The sequence below is a fragment of the Alnus glutinosa genome, chromosome 12 (assembly GCF_958979055.1).
Source record: "Alnus glutinosa chromosome 12, dhAlnGlut1.1, whole genome shotgun sequence".
NCBI classification, from domain to species: domain Eukaryota; kingdom Viridiplantae; phylum Streptophyta; class Magnoliopsida; order Fagales; family Betulaceae; genus Alnus; species Alnus glutinosa.
The window spans coordinates 23,077,552-23,096,837 of record NC_084897.1 but is presented as its reverse complement, the minus strand read 5'-3'; the positions used below and the strand labels follow the sequence as shown (position 1 = coordinate 23,096,837).

At 35.6% G+C, this 19,286-nt stretch overlaps 1 protein-coding gene across 1 annotated transcript; it reads left to right on the top strand.

Moving 5' to 3' along the window:
• Positions 1-3,223: 3,223 nt before the first annotated feature.
• LOC133852153 (pleiotropic drug resistance protein 3-like) lies at positions 3,224-19,062 on the top strand. The gene is made up of 24 exons (XM_062288836.1): positions 3,224-3,687; positions 3,818-3,941; positions 4,089-4,174; positions 9,250-9,334; positions 10,320-10,479; positions 10,586-10,662; positions 11,656-11,709; positions 11,812-11,902; positions 12,027-12,328; positions 12,410-12,691; positions 12,885-13,198; positions 13,877-14,037; positions 14,117-14,220; positions 14,371-14,524; positions 14,609-14,746; positions 14,857-14,930; positions 15,039-15,371; positions 15,472-15,762; positions 16,119-16,202; positions 16,330-16,463; positions 17,245-17,472; positions 17,747-17,918; positions 18,271-18,525; positions 18,636-19,062. The coding sequence occupies exons 1-24, from the start codon at positions 3,236-3,238 to the stop codon at positions 18,900-18,902; spliced, it is 4,422 nt and encodes a 1,473-aa protein (XP_062144820.1). The 5' UTR covers positions 3,224-3,235; the 3' UTR covers positions 18,903-19,062.
• The last annotated feature ends 224 nt before the right edge of the window (positions 19,063-19,286 follow it).

Here is a 19,286-nt window from a genome sequence, read left to right as displayed (position 1 = left end):
ATATAATCCCTAACTTCATAATAATCTAAATATACTCTAGCACCTTCGACCACTCATATTCTCTCATTTTTTTCTTTTCTTTTTTATATAAAAAAAATAATAGAATAACACTTTGATCATTTCAAGTCTTAAATTAATGAGAAATGATCCCTACACTCATTTCTCACAACAGCCCCACAACAAGCTGACGTGGCTGGTAGTATTTTATTATTTTTTTACAAAAAGAAAACAAAACAAAACAAAAAAAGTAATAAAATATTACCAGCCACATCAGCTTGTTGTGGGACTGTTGTAAGAAATGAGTGTAGGGATCATTTCTCTAAATTAATAGGCGTGCCGCTTGCAACTTTCAGTCCATTCTAACTTCAAATCTAATGGAGGCTAGGCCCGGTAGTAACTTATAATATTTATTTATTTATTTTGCATACGTGTAATTTTTCCTTTTGTTAATTATTAAAACACTAACTCCCACTAACACCTCATTAATTACCTTATGAAAGTACGGAACACATTTTCTCATTTGATTAACAAAACTATTTTCATGATTATATTCTGTTTAATCAAACATTTTTAATATTAAAATGCACCAACACTGCTTGCTATTGCTATATGCCTTAGTTGTTTTGTGATTCGAATCAGTATGAAACACATAAAGTTAATTGGGAATACATTAGATAATCTAGACCAAAGTGTTCAGTTTTGATTCTCATTGTTGCTGCATGAATTAATATAGGAATCCGAATCTTGCCAACCAAGTAATATTTCTTTAAAGCGAAAGCTAAGGCACGATAAGGGTAAAAATGTGGGCTATCCCATGCCAGATAAATATGAAAGAGTTTCTTTGAGATTTATTTGGCTAACCTATAGGGTAGTCCGCTTATCTATTCGAGCAGCAAATAATTGAACATTTGGATCGGTTAGAACTATATATATATATATATATATATATATAGCCTTCGTGAGGAGAAGATTGTTTTTGTGATGCAATTTGTTTATAGATAGATAGACATGCATGCAGCATATTATTGCAATTAGTCAAATTAATATGCATGCTATATACGGTCTCAAGGTATACAATATCATGAATTGGACTAAACATGGGCAATTCCATGCCTTCTTTGAAGATGCATGTATGTCTTTACATATATAGTCTATAGATGGAAAAGATCTAGCTTCCTTCTATGTAAAGTCAACCCCTTGGTCATACCTTAAATAAGTAATTTTCTGATTCTCTTGAAAAGGATTTGTTTAGATATATAGGATATTAAGCTTGAGTACATGATCAACAACAGAAACATTTCTCTGTCAGTCTGTTGGTTCGTAATATTATTTTGGAAGAACTTTACTTATAACTCATAATCTTTCATCATTTTTCGAAAAAGCTTCCAAAACTTTAAAAAGTATCAATTTAAGGCATCCATGTATATATTTTTTTTTTCAATTTCAACCATCCGTTAGAATTTTCCGTTAAATCGTATCAAAATTCCCAAAATATCCTTATTTTTTTTTTAGGAAAAAAGAGAAAAAAAAATTGCTAGGATTTAGGTGTTGATCAAAATTTAACGGAATTTGCAAAAATACATTGATCTTTGAAAATTTTTATAATTTTTTTTTTAAAAAAATAAGCATAGGAATATTTTGAAAATTTTGATAGGATTTAACGGAAAAAATCTAACGAAATGTTGAAATTGAAAAAAATTGAAAGATGAATACCCTGAATTGATAAGTTTTAAAGTTTAGGGTCATTTTTTTAAGAGTGATGAACAATCGGGGGTTATAAGTGAAGTTTTTTCTATTATTTTTTTCTTCTTCACTTAATTAAGAATTCTCTGTCTGGCTTGTCAAGTCATATATTATATTTTGGGTAAATGTCTCATAAATCTCTAAGTCAATGGGTAATTTAAAATCACTCCCTCACCTTTTAAAAATAAACTTTCACTTCTTAATTTTTTTTCGCAAATTTGAAAGATTGAGGTCACTCAGTGTGTTTTCCGTCCATTTTTGCAACGTCTATTAATGCCATATCATCATTTTTGTCGGACCACCTTCAAATGCTATATTTTATTGTGTTATAAATTAAAATATAAAATATAAAAAATAAATTTTAAAAATAAAATCTGTAAAGGGAAAAAGTAAAAAAATCACCATGGGAGCATCCCGCCGGACATGCATCTTTCTCAGATCTATTCTCACTCCCAGGCTGAGCAAGCTTCTGCTTCTGGGGAACTCCTTATCCGGAGGGGAGCATCAAAGTGTTGCAAACCTTTAGTCTTTACTGAGATTGAGATCATTCCTGGGTTTCTCTGTGGCCAAGGCTAAAGCTTCCAATTTGTCCATCATTAACGGGATGAGATTAGAGCTGCAAGTCTGCAACGGAAAAGGAATACATGCAAGATATGTTGTTGTGTAGTGGAGAGTAGGACTGATCAAGAGACGAAATCCTGACAGCACCACTACCAACCAAACCCAACACCTGCAACATACACCACATTAGAACTGAACCAACGTATCCCAACCTGGACCAGCCACACATGGACTAGGACCAAAGCCCACGATCACCACTACGCCTCATTACTGGGTTTCTCTAGTGCAATTCTACCTGAAATCGATCATGTGAAATTTTGATTATCAGTTTGGACTTGAGCTCCAATGAGTTTATAGGCATTTATTTAGATATTTGATCAAACACTTGGTGTACGTACAAGTGAACTCCTACGTACCTTTATTGGAGTATTATCAACAATAATCCCCTTTCCATTTCTAAATTCAATCACAAAGCTGCGTAATCAATGGAATCTTCGAGGGTTTTAGTTGAAATCTTGGGAAAAAAATTATATTTGGATTGTTCTCATATATAAAAAAAGAGGAGGTGAACCCCTCCTCTTTTTTTTTTTTTTTTTTTTTTTTTAAGTTTTTTAATTTTTGCTTTTAATTTTCTTTTTAAGTTTTTTTTTTTTTTTTAAAGCATAGGCCACATGTCAACACCTCTTAGGTGTTGAAGTGAACTTCCGTTAATTTTTGGACGGAAGTACCATTTTCATTTTTCGTCAAAACTGAAGTACCATTTACAATACAAAATGAGCTACGAGAATAAAAAATAAAGGCTTAAACTACATTTGGCCAAAACGTATTTAACCCTATATTTTATACCAAGCCTTTTAACTTCATTGGCTATGAAGAAAAATATCGGGAGAGCATCTTATGGTTTGAACTTTGAACATAGAAAAGGTCTTGCATGTATATATATATATATATGTGCACACCTCTTTCTTGCAAGTTTCAAGCTCTTCAAGTTCATCAGAAAATGGCTCAGATGGTTGGCACAGATGAGATAGAGTCACTGAGGGTTGAGTTGGCGGAGATAGGAAGAAGCATTAGATCATTCTCTCGGCGTCACAACTCAAGTTTCCGAAGCAGTTCGGGATTGAGTTCTACAGGGAGTGATGCTGCTGACGCTGATCAGGATGCTTTACAGTGGGCTGCAATTGAGAGATTGCCTACATTTGAGCGGCTGAGATCATCCTCATTTGATAAGGATCATGTCGATGCTGATAATAAAGGAAAACAGGTGATTGATGTTTCCAAGCTTGGAGATGTTGAACGGCATGTGGTCATAGAGAAGCTCATCAAACACATTGAGCATGACAACCTTCTCTTGCTCCAAAAAATTAGAAACCGAATAGACAAGTAAGCCTTTGACTTAATTTCATTAATGTTTGTATTAATTGTGCGCACTTCTAGCTTTAATTATCCATGCATGTAACGTACCAATGAATGATTTATTTGGTTGAATTAACGTGAAATATTGTTTCTGAAGAGTTGGTGTAAAATTGCCCACTGTGGAGGTGAGATACAAAAATCTACGAGTGGAAGCAGAGTGTGAAGTAGTACACGGCAAGCCCCTTCCAACACTCTGGAATTCTCTTAAAAGCATGCTCTATGTAAGTATGTCATTTTTGGAGCTTTATCATTGTTATCTACTATATATTAAACTGTATTACAGTAATTATTATATATAGGACTGAGATAGTACCCTGAAATTGCTCATCCAATATTATATAAGTCCATTTTTTTTTCCTTCTTTACAGAACCTCGCTAAGCTTCCAGGTTCAAAGTCACGTCAAGCCAATATAAGCATCATCAAGGACGTTAGTGGTATCATCAAGCCCGGAAGGTAGCCTGCATAAAGCTTTTTCTGTGCTTAATTTATATCTCTGTACGTAGTAATTGCGCGCCTTCTCTTGGTCAACTGTTAATTATTTTAGTTTTTCCCTTGCCCTTGTAGTGCCTTGAAGGCTTCACCTTGGACCAAGTCAGTTCTTAGTAATATATGGTCATTCCTTTTTGTTTCCCATGAGCCACTTATGTCTTTTGACCCTCTCATTTTTGCTACTGAATTGCTACCTTCTCTTGCATGCATGCAGTCGTTTCAGTTCTATCCTTTCTTAATTGTTCCTGTCATCATTCTCATCTTGGCTGTTTGCTTTGATGAAATGATGTTTCTTGATTGTCCAATAATTTGCATAATAAAGCATAACCTTTGTACAAGTTCAAAGAAATAAAACTACAATGAAACCAGATTGGTCTTGCTAGCATATATAGAAAACTTATTATCCTTAATTAAGGAGATTCAAGTTACATTTTCCTTTGATAGACTAAGGCACAAAAATCCCATTCTAGCTCTTTAGGGGATTCAAGCTTGCATACATCTGTTTTTATGAGATATAATAGTCTGACTAATTGTGCACAAGTGGTTGAGTGAAAAGTTTCGTCAGAAGAACATTTGTTTTTGCCCAAAATCTGAAGTGCATGTATGTGATTAATTGTGCTTGTGAGTTGGGAAACTGTTTAGGAAAAACTTCATTTATTCCTTGAACCACGTATACCATTTCTTTTTCAATATCCCCTTTAAACTTAAAAAAATTGCAATGTGGGGTTCTTATTTATAGCCTCTTTCAATCACTCCCGACCGTTTGATTTTTTCATTAACTTAAATGGCTAGCATGTAAAATTTCTGTATTACTCTCATAAAATTTTTAAAAATACAACTATGCCCTTAGTTTTTTTTTAAAAAAACCTTGAAGTAAAAAGAATTCAAAAAAATCAGAAAACACAACACTCGGAGAGGTTGTGGGTCTTTAAAAAAATTAAAAATTGAAGAGATAGTTCTAAAGTCATAATTTAACGAAAAATCCTAATGGATTGAATGATTAAAAGGGGCTAATAAACGAGAACCTTGCATTGTGAATTTTTTAAGGTTAAGGGGATATTGAAAGAGAGTAATGTTTTTTGCACAACTTTTACACAACTTTAACAATCTTTTTTTAAGATCAATCATTAAATATTTACGGCCTACATGTAGGAAAACAAATCCAATGGTTGATAATAATAATAAAAAAAAATAGTTAGAATTGTGCAAAAGTTATGTAAAAATTGCGTTATAATTTAAGAGTTAAGTGAAGTTTTTCTATATATATATATATAGTTTCTTAAGATTACAACAGGGGACGGGGAAGGGAATGAAAATTACATAAACAAACACAAACAAAGGCTGGGCAACCCAACAATAAGACTTGAAACAACCTACTTAGTGCAAGTAAATAGAAATTAAGATGAAATGTATCAAATGAATGACACAGCCCTATGAATTCTTGAAATAGAAGTCAAGAAAACTGATCACCAATTAAGACGGTATAAAAAGGCACATGAAGTGACACAAACTTCAAAAGGCCCCTTAACTCTCCCCGTACCCACACAAGGAAACCACTATGACAGTAAATCGGGAAGAGAACCACAGTAGTAAGGAGGGCATTGTCTGGCGCATGAGGTCCACATGTGAGAGCATGGACATCAGACGGAGGAGCGGCAAATGGCAATAGGTAGCTGGGACGCTGAAGAAAATGGTAGATGGGTGCGTTGAAGGATGGGATTGATAGAGAAAAGTAGATCTAACTTTGAAAAAATCTGATCTGAAAACCAAGGCAGTTCTGGCAAGTGACATAGTGGAAGAGATGAGACGTTGCGTTGAGGGTGGAGAAAGAACCAAAAAAGAAAAAAATCACAACAAGGGAGAAGGGAAAGGGGAGGGAGGAGGGAGGGAAGAAGAACCATCCCTCCTCCATTAAAAGCCACACCCACAGCGGAGGGAGAGTGGGAGACCTCACCAAAAAAGAAGGAAAATTCTACTAAGAGAGAGGGGGAAACTCCTCTCTCACTACAAAAATGCATGCAAATAGCCACGTGCAGTTTGACACGTGTACAGTGTCGTACACGTGTCAAACAGTTAGACACGTGCATTTTGACACGCGTGATACGCGTGTCAAATGTGCATGTCACGAACTGCACAATTTGACACGTGTATTAGAATACGCGTGTCAAACGGTTTGACACGTGTATTATAATACACGTGTCAAACGGTTTGACACGTGTATTCTAATACATGTGTCAAACCGTTTTTTTTAAAAAAAAATTCTAAATTGTTAGCCACGTGTATACATACACGTGGCTAAATGTATTGCTTTTAAAAAAAAGAAAATTGACACATGCAGAACCAGTTTCGAAACTTGTTATTTAAAATATTGCTATTTAAAAGAAAATTGTTATTTAAAATATTGCTAAAATCAAAAATATTGAATATTGCTATACGAATTCGAAACACATGCAGAACCAGTTTCGAAACACATGCAGAACCAGTCGTCGTCCACTTAGAACTGGCCGGTGGTCCGGTATTGACGAGAGAGAGCGAGAGACAGAGAGAGCGAGAGAGAGAGAGATAGAGCGAGAGACAGTGTTGACGGAGAGCGAGAGACAGAGAGCGAGAGAGTGAGAGAGAGCGAGAGACAGAGAGGCGAGAGGGTATTGACGGAGAGCGAGAGACAGAGAGCGAGAGAGTGAGAGAGAGCGAGAGACAGAGAGCGAGAGAGTGAGAGATCGAGAGTGGGTTGGAGTGGCTGTGAACCTGCGTGAGAGGGAGGGCTGATCGGATCGGTGAGCTCAGGGGAACCCAGCCCTGCCCCCACCTCGCCGAGTTCCACTCCAGGAACGGCGCAAAGCCGTTCCGGGCCCTACAGAACTGCCTCCGAGTGAAACCACCCAGCAGGTACGCTGCAGTCCGACGGAACCCAACTGACTTCCGGCGGCTCCAGTGATCTTCCAGCGAAACCCGTGAGGAGAGGATACCAGAACCGCGACCCAGCCGACCCTCCGGCGTGACCCCGCGAGAGACAGAGACAGAGAGGCGAGAGAGAGAGGTGAGAACGCGCAGAGAGAGAGAGAGAGCGAACGAGAGTGTATAAAAAAAAAAAAAAAAAAAAAAATTCTTTTTGAATGCTCATCAGGTGGGCGCGGGATAACTCCCGCGCGCCTACCTACACCATTCCGGGACGTGTATTTAAATACACGTCCCCAATTGTTAAAATTTTATTTAATTAAAAAAATTATATTTAAAAAAAATAACATTTTGACACGTGTATTTAATACACGTGTCCAATTGGACACGCGTATTAAATACGCGTGTCCAATTGTTAAAATTCTATTTAATTAAAAAAAAATTATATTTGAAAAAAAATAACATTTTGACACGTGTATTTAATACACGTGTCTAATTGGACACGCGTATTTAATACACGTGTCTAATTGGACACGCGTATTAAATACACGCGTCCAATTGGACATGCGTATTAAATACGCGTGTCCAATTGTTGAAATTCTATTTAATAATAAAAAAAAAATTATATTTTAAAAAAATAACAGTTTGACACGTGTATTTAATACAAGTGTCTAATTGGACACGCGTATTTAATACACATGTCTAATTGGACACGCGTATTAAATACACGCGTCCAATTGGACACGCGTATTAAATACGCGTGTCCAATTGTTGAAATTCTATTTAATAAAAAAAAATTATATTTTAAAAAAATAACAGTTTGACACGTGTATTTAATACACGTGTCTAATTGGACACGCGTATTAAATACACGTGTCAAATTGGACGCGTGTATTTAATACACGCGTCCAATTGTGGCGGCTGTACAATTAGACATGTGTCTCATAAGACACGTGTCAAATTGGACGCGTGTCTACAGTAACCGGTACTGTAGACACGCGTCCAATTGTCAGTATTTTTGTAGTGTCTCTTTTGAAGTTGGTGGATGAAGCTTTTCTCCATATTTACTTTTTTTTAACTATTACCTTATTTGCAATTTCTTCTAATTTTATTTTTCTGTAATGTTCTCTTAATTTATTATTGATGTTGTTAAATCCTAACATGTTAGGGGTATAATGGTCATTTCATTTCATGCTATCCAAATTGACAAAAAAAAAAAAAAAACTTTAAAAAAGATAAAAGAAAATTTCGAAAAAAAAAACGAAAAAGGCCAAAATATTCAAAAAAAAAAACCGAAAAAAAGCAAAACATTCAGGGAAAAAAAAGAAGAAGAAGAAGCTAGCTATGGGCCGCGGCAGCTCTAGTATTGGGGGAAGATTGGGTTGTTGCTGCTTTAGCAATCGGGGAGGTTTGAACCGAAGCGGAAGAAGGAACTGCTTTAGCCTTTAGGGGCTGGAGAAGTTGGCATTGAAGAGGAAGCAGCTGCGACTGTGGGTTTAGGTGATGAAGGAACTGAATATGTGGATGTGCCAGAGGCATTGTAGAAGACGGTAAATAATGCCGCTTTTTGGGTTGGACTTGTCGCAATGATGCAGAAGGAGCGGAAATTCTCCGAGTTGGAGATGATGGAACTGAGGCGGTGGTGGCAGGCGCAGGTGCTGGCAGCGGAGCAGCTGTGGGTGCTGCTGGCTGTGGATCACGAATCAGCACTGGTTCTTTTTTTTTTTTTCAATTAAGTTTTTTTTTTTTTTTTAGAATTAAGGTTTTTTATTTTATTATTTTAAGATATGGGGTAAGAATATAGAATGACAATTTTTATTATTTTAAGATATGGGGTAAGAATATAGAATTGGATTGTCATGCTGTATTCATTGGAGGTGCTCATCCAACATAGAATTTTCACTTGGGGGCTATTATATGATATGATTTCTTATCACTTGGTGGTATCCAAATTTTATGAAATCTTTACCGATATCGTCTTTATACACAAATTTATGATACTTTTGAATTGGAATAACCTCCCCTTAATTTTCAAATCTTTCTTTGATCTACAATTTGTTTCCTTTTATCTAGTAGCAACCTAGCTCCTCATAAAATTTTCAGGGATGGAAGTGTATTTACATAGCCTTACCTTTCTGCAGGATAACTTTACTGCTTGGCCCCCCAGGTTGTGGGAAGACCTCCCTTTTAAAGGCTCTGTCAGGGAATCTAGACCAATCTCTCAAGGTTTTACACTTCAATAATACTTGAATGCATCTATGATCAGCCTGATTAATATCATAATGAATATATATATATATATATATATATATATATGATCATTAGTTGGGATAGTTTGAAGCTATAACTTGTGATGCAAATTTTCATGATGATGATTGAAAAAATCAAGAAAATCTCAAAGAAATGCCTATTTAGGACCTGAAATCATAAATTATAGAGTTAAATAATATGCCATTGATGCCAGTCTCCTTATTTTATATATTGAATTAAGCTAGATTATATCTAGGCTAAAATATTATTTATCCCCTTCAACTAACAAACATTTTTTATAAAGCATCACAAACTGACAAGTGTTATGATTTGGCTCTTCAGACTGTCAATCTGTTATTATTTAGCCACATCCGTCAATTTTGACTGTTATGTTGGATGAAAAATCAAAGTTGACCAAAGTGTTCCGAAAATGCCCATATTTCGACCATTGAAAATCAAAATTACCCTTGTATTTATTAATTAGTAGAAAAAGAATGTATATATATTTTTAAAAAAAAATTAAAAAAAAAATCTAGAGATAAATGCAAAATTAGTCTATGTGGTTGGCCTAAATTACAAATAGTCCTTTTTTTTTTTTGGAATTTTTAAAGTTTTTTTCTACTAATTAATAAATACAAAGGTTAATTTTGGTTTTTTAATGGTTAAAATATGGGCATTTTTGGAATACTTTGGTCAACTTTGATTTTCCATCCAACATAATGGTCAAGATTGATAGATGTGGCTAAATAATAACATATTAACAATTTAAAAGGTCAAATCATGACACTTGTCAGTTTTGGTGCTTTATAAAAAATGGTTGTTAGTTGAAGAGGCTAAATAATATTTAACCCTTTTATCTAGCATACTGTATATACATTTTGAGTTATTAATTTTTGGTTGGGAGCTACTTTAGTTTGTAGTCTAACTGAGCTTTTTGTTATCTATTTGTTTTGTCTAATAGCTTACTGGGGAAATTTCCTATAATGGATACAAACTAGAAGAGTTTGTTCCACAAAAGACTTCAGCGTATATTAGCCAAAATGACGTGCACATTCCTAACATGACTGTGAGGGAAACACTGGACTTTTCAGCTCGTTGTCAGGGTGTCGGAAGCCGGGGAGGTAAGTTTTCTTGGAGTTCGCTTTGGAGATGATTTAGTTATAGACACCCTATAAATGCACAACAGTGATGTTAATAACATCACCGTTTATTTTTGGTCTAATTAAGAGGTTATGATGGAAATCAGTAAAAGGGAGAAGGAAGCTGGAATTGTTCCGGATCCAGATATAGACACTTACATGAAGGTACCAGTTTCATCTCGTCTTCTTTTCCTTCATGTTTGTGAAGTCATCCATACTGCAATAGGATGATTAAATTGTTGTTCACTATGTATGAAAATCAGAAGCCAACCAGTTGGCTACATGAAATAAATTACAGTGGTTGACCTACTTCCCTTTGTTTTTAACAACAGACTTGGAAACAGATCCCATCAACCTCATGAGGATCTTAGTTTCTAAAATGATGCAAACCTTAAGATAATTTGAAATATTATTAATGAAACCTTTGAAGCTGAATCATCTTACTCTGAGAAAGTTCTCTGTTGGATGTGGAAATATTCATAGCCACAGCAAAAGACTTAGCAATAGATTACATTGTGATCACACTATGGTTATTATTACTTATGGAATGAAATAAGACAGCCTCAATTTAGTTTTATTTCAAATTTAGTGTTGAATATATATGTGTAATTATAAAAAAGATTTAAGTCCCACATTGGATGGATGACACACGTGTGAGTGGTTAATATAACATAATTGGGTGAAAACCTATAATCTTTAGTTTTTAGGTTAAGTGGTGTCACAACAAATTATATTATGGTCCCACGAGAAGACTCCAAAGTATCTGCCTCCCTAACATTTAGATTCTTTAGTTCATGATACTATGAGTATTAGCATCTCATATATCATGATTCTCATTTTGGATTATTATCATTTCTATGTTTTCCCAATGAATAGTAGTGCACTCAATGCATTTGAATGTATTCCTTGTTAAGAATGTGTTGCACCAGCAGTTACAGTGCACTCATGGAAGTCAATTGTAGTAATTTGCAGCAGTCGTCTTTGTATTATAGTCAGTGGAGTTAGTGATAGAAATCAGATGGTTATAGTTTTAAAACTCTCAAAGTTTGCAGAGTCAGTATATAGCATTTTGCATGATATCGTATTATGTTGTTCCTACTTCTTAATGGTATTCGGAAGGTTCTATGTTATAATATTGATGTATTATTTGTTTGGCAGGCAATTTCTGTTGAAGGACTAAAAAGAACACTTCAAACAGACTACATACTAAAGGTCATTCTCTTTTAACAGAGCTGAAAGGAAACTTGTACTCTGTAATTTGTATATGGACAAATACCTCACCAGTTTATGTCCATTGCTGACTTGGCATCTCAGATCCTTGGACTTGATATCTGTGCTGACACTCTAGTTGGAGACGCATTGAGAACAGGTATATCTGGTGGTCAGAAAAAGAGATTGACTACAGGTAATTTGAATTAAAAGAGTAACAGTCACTGTTTTGCTAGTAGCATGAAATACCTATATGCCAATGCCAGGTTAGATTTTGACTACTATGAGTTTGACTTTTTTTTTTTTTTTTTTTTTTTCAGGGGAGATGATTGTAGGTCCTACAAAAGCTCTGTTTATGGATGAAATCACAAATGGCTTAGATAGTTCCACTGCATTTCAAGTTGTTACTTGTCTTTGGCAGCTGGTGCACATCACAGACGCTACTGTACTGATTTCGCTTCTTCAGCCAGCACCAGAAACCTTTGATCTTTTTGATGACCTCATTTTAATTTCAGAAGGAAAGATTGTTTATCATGGTCCACGTGATCATGTTCTGGAGTATTTTGAGGATTGCGGTTTTAGGTGTCCTGAGAGGAAAGGGGTTGCTGATTTTGTCCAAGAGGTAAGTACATAGCAGCTTACAAATGTTTTCTTTTAAACTTTCATTTGTTCAAAAGAACTACTTCATCCTCTGTTTATGCAGGTTATCTCTAGGAAAGATCAAGCACAGTACTGGCATCACACAGAAGTACCTTACAGTTATGTTTCAGTTGACATGTTCTCTAGGAAGTTCAAGGAGTCTTCTTATGGAAAGAAGCTAGATGAGGCGCTCTCGGAGCTATATGATAAATCCCAAAGCCATCAAATTGCTCTTTCCTTTAGTCCATATTCTCTTTCTAAATGGGAACTTTTTAGAGCTTGTGCATCAAGGGAACTTCTTCTCATGAAAAGGAACTCTTTTATCTATATATTCAAAATAACTCAGGTTAAGATGATTTGTACTTTAGTATTATTGTATATGTTCCTTGATACTTTATGCTTTTTTTTTTTAAAAAAAAAAAAAAATTCCCTTGGTAAGTGTGTTAAAACATATGCTTATTCTTCCTATCACTATTCTTTATTTACTTTGTCAAAGGCCCAGCAAAATCTAAAACATGTTTTGCTATTTCAATCTGCAGATTATTATTATTGCATGTATCACGATGACCGTATTTTTACGGACTCGCATGAATGTTGATATTACTCACGCAAATTACTATATGGGTGCCCTGTTTTATGCTGTTTACATCTTTCTTGTTAATGGGATCGCTGAGTTGTCCATGACTATTCAAAGGCTTGAAGTATTCTACAAACAGAAAGCAATGTGTTTCTACCCAGCTTGGGCTTATGCCATTCCATCAAGTGTTCTAAAGATTCCTATTTCATTTGTGGAATCTCTAGTTTGGACATCTCTTACATATTTTGTTATTGGCTATACTCCCGAGGCCCAAAGGTGAGTTTGACATGAAAATATGTATATTTTTTTGTTCATTTCCGCCCAGTTTGGTCCATCAATTTGCAAATTAATGTCCAGAACTTTTCATGGACTAGAGCCTCCATTCATCATCTTCTTTTGCTCAAGCGGTGCTCCTTTTCCTTTATTTTATTTTATTTTTGTTTGATTTTATGCAAGCCAGGATTTACTTTATCTATGTTATTGATATGATCATAATTATTTGATATTTTCCATGTCGTGCTAGAGTCCAATAAAGAGTATATCTCCGTAGATTTTATAGTCCAACAAAGAGTTAAATTCTTTCCTTATTAGATTTGTCATAGTCCTAGAAGTCAAGACCTAATTAGTCTATTATGTAAATCATAATATATTGTTCTTTATTTATAGGGAAGCTATCAATAAGAAAAGTATGAGTTGATTATTGTTTTAAAATACAGTTTTCTGTGTTTTAGAGGTCAAGGCTCCCTCGAAGTAGCCATTAGAGATCACGGCTGTCTCGAAGTAGCCGATTTATCCTTTTTTATGTTTTGTTACTAGTGGGTTTGCATAGTTATCTGACAAAGACAAATGAAGTTAGCATTTACTCATGTAGTTGTCCAATATTAGGAATGTTAAGTGCAGCAGCAATGTTAAATTATGTTAGTTGTGACTCTTTAATCATTTGCTGGTTTGTAGGTTCTTCCGCCAGTTTGTTATACTTTTTGCAATGCACTTATCTTCATTATCCATGTTCCGTTTCCTGGCCTCAGTATTCCAGACTAATAATGCTTCGATGACAGCTGCTAGTTTTGCACTATTATTTCTCACACTATTTTGTGGCTTCGTTATCAACAAATGTAAGGTTAACTTTTTTTGTCAATCTCATTATAAGAGAATCAATTGAAATGACAAACTGAGATGTGCTGTTGATTGCAGCTTCTATGCCTGTTTGGTTGAAGTGGGGTTACTGGGTTTCTCCCCTGACATATGGAGAGATAGGCCTTTTTGTAAATGAATTTCTTGCCCCAAGATGGCAGAAGGTGAGTGTCTCATGACATGGACTATTAGTTCCTTATCCATCGTATGACAAATCTTGAGATGCGGACATTTATGTAATTAATTTTGACATTAACATCCAAAGTAAATAGATGGCCTTACCACTTAAATTCGCTTTCCTTTCTTATCTGTAGATGTTGTCCACAAACACTACAATAGGGCAAGAAACACTTGTAGGTCGAGGACTAGACTTTAACGGATACCTATATTGGATTTCACTTGGTGCATTATTTGGATTTGCAATAGTTTTCGACATTGGTTACATCCTGGCCTTAAGTTTCTTGAAGTGTAAGTTCTTTATTGTTATTATATTTTAACTTAAACAGCAATGCGACAAAAGATGCTGATCCATTCTCATTTAATAAACATAAGCCCCTGGGTCATCTCGTGCTATTATTTCTCATGAAAAGCTCTCCAAAATTCAAGGAAGTGAAGACTCACACCACAGTGCCCATGTGGACAAAAAATCTAGAAATTCTCCTCCACAGACTAATATGGAACCAAATAAAGGTTAAATCAATTTTCTTGCTCTTCCGATTATTCTTCAGGTTATTACCCATCTATGTTTGTTTAGATATATTTCTCCAGTGGTTTAATGAGTGCCTTGCCTTAATTCACAGGCAGGATGGTCTTACCTTTTACACCCTTAACAGTAGTGTTTCAAGAAGTGCAATACTATGTTGACACCCCCTTGGTAATCACATTTAACTTCATATAAGGTTCTGGTGGTTGTTGAGTTGACAACCATTCACATAACACCGCCCTCATTCCTCTCATTTTATTTTTTCTTTTTGGCTACCAGGAAATGAGGGAACGGGGATTCACTAACAAAAAACTCCAACTTCTTTCTGATATTACTGGTGCATTGAAGCCTGGTGTTCTTACAGCATTAATGGGTGTTAGTGGAGCTGGGAAAACAACTCTTCTGGATGTTTTAGCAGGAAGAAAGACCGGTGGCTATATTGAAGGGCAAACAAAGATTGGAGGGTATCCCAAGGTTCAAGAAACGTTTGCTAGGATATCTGGTTACTGTGAGCAAACTGATATACATTCTCCTCAAATCACTGTAGAAGAATCGGTGATCTTTTCTGCTTGGCTCCGTTTATCTTCTGAGATAGACTCAAAAACTAAAGCTGTAAGATCTCCATGTACTGACAGACACTAAGTCAACGGTTTGGCTTTATATTCATTGTCGAGATAATAATTTGTGGACATTGCTGTGGCATGTCTTGTAGGAATTTGTGGATGAAGTCCTGGAGACCATTGAGCTTGATGTTATAAAGGATTCCTTAGTAGGAATACCTGGGGTTAGTGGTCTATCGACAGAGCAGCGTAAACGGCTTACAATAGCTGTGGAGCTTGTTGCCAACCCCTCTGTTTTGTTCATGGATGAACCAACAACGGGTTTGGATGCAAGAGCAGCTGCAATTGTGATGCGAGCAGTGAAGAATGTAGCTGATACAGGAAGAACAATTGTTTGTACTGTCCACCAACCTAGTATTGACATATTTGAATCATTTGATGAGGTGAAAAAACAATTTCTGAGCATTTTGAAAGAAAACTTGTGACTAGAATTTACATTTGAAACCAAGAAGAAGCTATTCTGCTCCTTCTGGAAGTGCTGTTGATTTCAGTAGTACATACATGACTACTAAGTAGATAAATAAACAGCCTAGGAAGTTTGGCTTTTTGTTGCAACGGAGGAAACAATGTACGCTGTCGTGGTGCAACCAGAGTATAAACTTGTGAGGTTCATTCCAGCCTACTATCCAAAAAGAGAAAATGAGAAACAGTTCTATGGATTGGCAACATTTTTATTGTCATCAAATTTTAAAGACTTATTTAGCTCATGCGTTTTTTTTTTTTTTTTTTTCTTTTGCAGCTAATTCTTCTAAAAACTGGTGGACACATGATATACTCTGGACCATTGGGACATCATTCAAGAAGGGTTATAGAGTATTTTGAGGTCAGTTTGCTGTAAGAATACATGTATATATTTCCTTTTTTCTGCTTCCATTCTTGTATGGTAATACTACTTACTTTGAGTGGATGAGTTGATAAATCTTCATTTTAATCAACTTTTACTCTGACAGGGTATTCCAGGAGTTCCAAAGATTAGAGATAATTATAATCCAGCAGCATGGATGTTAGAGGTCACTTCTACATCTGCAGAAGCTGAACTTGGTGTAGATTTTGCCCAGAAATACAGGGAATCTACTTCATATGAGTGAGTTGCTGTAGTCAATTGCAACTAACTTTGGTTGTCTTGTATAATGTCAAATAAAGTCTTGCTATTTCAAAAGTAACTTAGATTTAGCAGCGTTTCTACCATAGCTTATTCCGGTTGTCAGATAATAAGATCAAAAGATGCAAATCATTTGCTTGACATCTTTTCTGAGAAGAATGGGAAAAGGCCTAGTGTTATGTTTGTCCTTCTATTAAAGGTCAGCTTTAATGTTAGTGAGACCTTAGACAGAACTCTTGCATGAAGGGGCCACTTATAAGGTGGGAAATTCATCAGATGTTAATGATGATTCTACAGGGTCATTAATAAAAGATGCACTCTATATCTAGGACCTACAACTGTAGGGCATGAAGAAAATATCGAAATCTGTTTTATGTATCGATCAGGGTTTTTTAAAACATGCAATACGGGGCATTTTGTCTTTTTCCAAGACCTAGGGGCATCCAAATATGCAATATGTTATGGTAGTTTTCATGTCATATGACAACTAGATTGCAGGTAAATAAAGTCTAAAATATTCCAACCAAGCTTTTCCTTGAAGTGCAAGTAGAAGTTTTGGTTTACTTATTCAGAGCCAATCAATGTGTGTGACATCAATTAACAATCTTTATTTGCTTTACTATTTTCAGCTCTGGCCATGATTTGCTAATCTCTCTGAATAATGTGGAATCATATTATTGTCCTTAAGATGAATGATCTTATATGACCTGTATTGTCATCTTTTAAATCTTGGATATGACTCCTACTATTACCCCATTTGCAGGAACAACAAAGAGTTTGTGAAGCAGTTGAATATTCCACCTCCTGGCTCAAGAGATCTGCGTTTTCCTACCCGCTTTTCACAAAATGGTTGGGAACAAGTCAAGTCTTGTCTATGGAAACAACATTTGGCTTATTGGAGGAATCCTGCATACAACTTGATCCGTATCATGCATTCTCTTGTATCAGCTTTAATATTTGGGACATTATATTGGAACCAAGGGAAAAAATTGTGAGTTTTTATATTTTTTAAATCTACTTTTTTTTTTTCTTGTAGAAAAATGTATATCACATGAGAAATTACTAGTCTTCTTTATCTTGTCTAAATAGAGTTATGCATTGAGTTGTGGTACAACTAGACAATAAACATGATTCTCACAGTTATAGATCTCTCCTTTGCTCAAGACTAAGCACGACATCCGCAAGATATATCACTTTGTCTCTAAGATATATATTTGAGTAGTTTTGCAAAGAGCTAACATTTTTTTTTTTTTTTAATCTGTTAGAAATAACCAGCAGGACTTATTCAATGTATTCGGTTCAATGCATGCTGCTGTGATCTTCTTGGGTATATATAACTGCACAACAGTTCTACCACATGTCGCAACAGAGCGAACTGTAATGTATCGGGAAAGATTTTCAGGGATGTACTCTTCATGGGCTTATTCACTTGCACAGGTATAATTTTCTTTGGAGCTGATTGTATTTATTGTAGACTTGATTTGAGGATAGTATGAGTCATCTTTAATGAAGTCAATTTAATGTACCTGGGATACTTGCTAGATCTTTCACAGTGATAGTATGAGTCATCTTACGTGCAATACGGGTAGCTCATTGCACCTGGTCCTCATCCCTTTTTCTACCTGTTAGTTCTACTTCTGCAACCTACTAGCACTGTTGATCCACCAAAGGGGAGAGAGAGAGAGAGAGAGAGAGAGAGAGAGAGAGAGGAACCTAAGATCTTGATCAGGGGCCTCTTGTTTAGCTAGTATTTATTTGGCTTATACAGCTGTGAATGCTTATTTTGTAGGTGATAGTGGAAGTTCCATATCTTTTCACCGAAACTGCTATATTTGTGATGATCACATATCCAATGATTGGATATTATGGATCAGCTTATAAGGTTCTCTGGTATTTCTATGCAATATTTTGCACATTGTTGTACTTCAATTATATGGGAATGCTACTTGTGTCACTGACGCCGAATTACATGATAGCTGCAATTTTGGGCTCGGCCTCCTACACAATATTCAACCTGTTTTCTGGTTTTCTGATTCCTGAACCGGTAAGCTGCTAAATGCCTGCAAAACTCGTCTATAAATTTAAGTATGCGTGGGTGTGAACATTAATTTTGAATATATAGTTGAACTGAGCAGGTTGTATTACTGTTTGCAGCAAATTCCAAAGTGGTGGGTCTGGTTGTATTATCTTACTCCTACATCTTGGTCGATGAACGGTTTGCTTACTTCACAATATGGAGATATAAATACGGAGATCATGGTGTTTGGAGAAACCAAAACGGTGGCTGCCTTCTTAAAAGATTACTTTGGGTTTCACCATGATCGCTTAGCTCTTGTGGCTGTTGTTCTCATCGCCTTCCCCCTTGTTTTTGCTTCCTCCTTTGCATATTTTATAGGACGGCTGAACTACCAGCGTAGGTAAACCTTTTGCTCCCTGTAGAGGATGTACGGGGACGAGGATGTTAAAATACTGATTAAATGATTGAATTTATCATTTCTTATAAGTTTAAGCTTTTGAGATAATGATAATTCAGTATGGTGTATATCAAAATAAAAGGTCATGAGATGAAACTTTGTCTCTAGCATTCGCATTTTATTTTAATTAAATATTTCACGTGTTGAGCTTTACTTATTAAATGAGAGTTTGAGTCCACACGTGAAGGGTATTCATTGTCAAATCGCCACGTGGCACTTTCTTGTTCACTCAATCTGTGGCTCGTTCGGACGTACTCCTCTGTGGTTCGAACATCACTTGAATCATTTGAAAACAAAACGTGGTCTCCAAGTGTCTCATCCGTACATAACT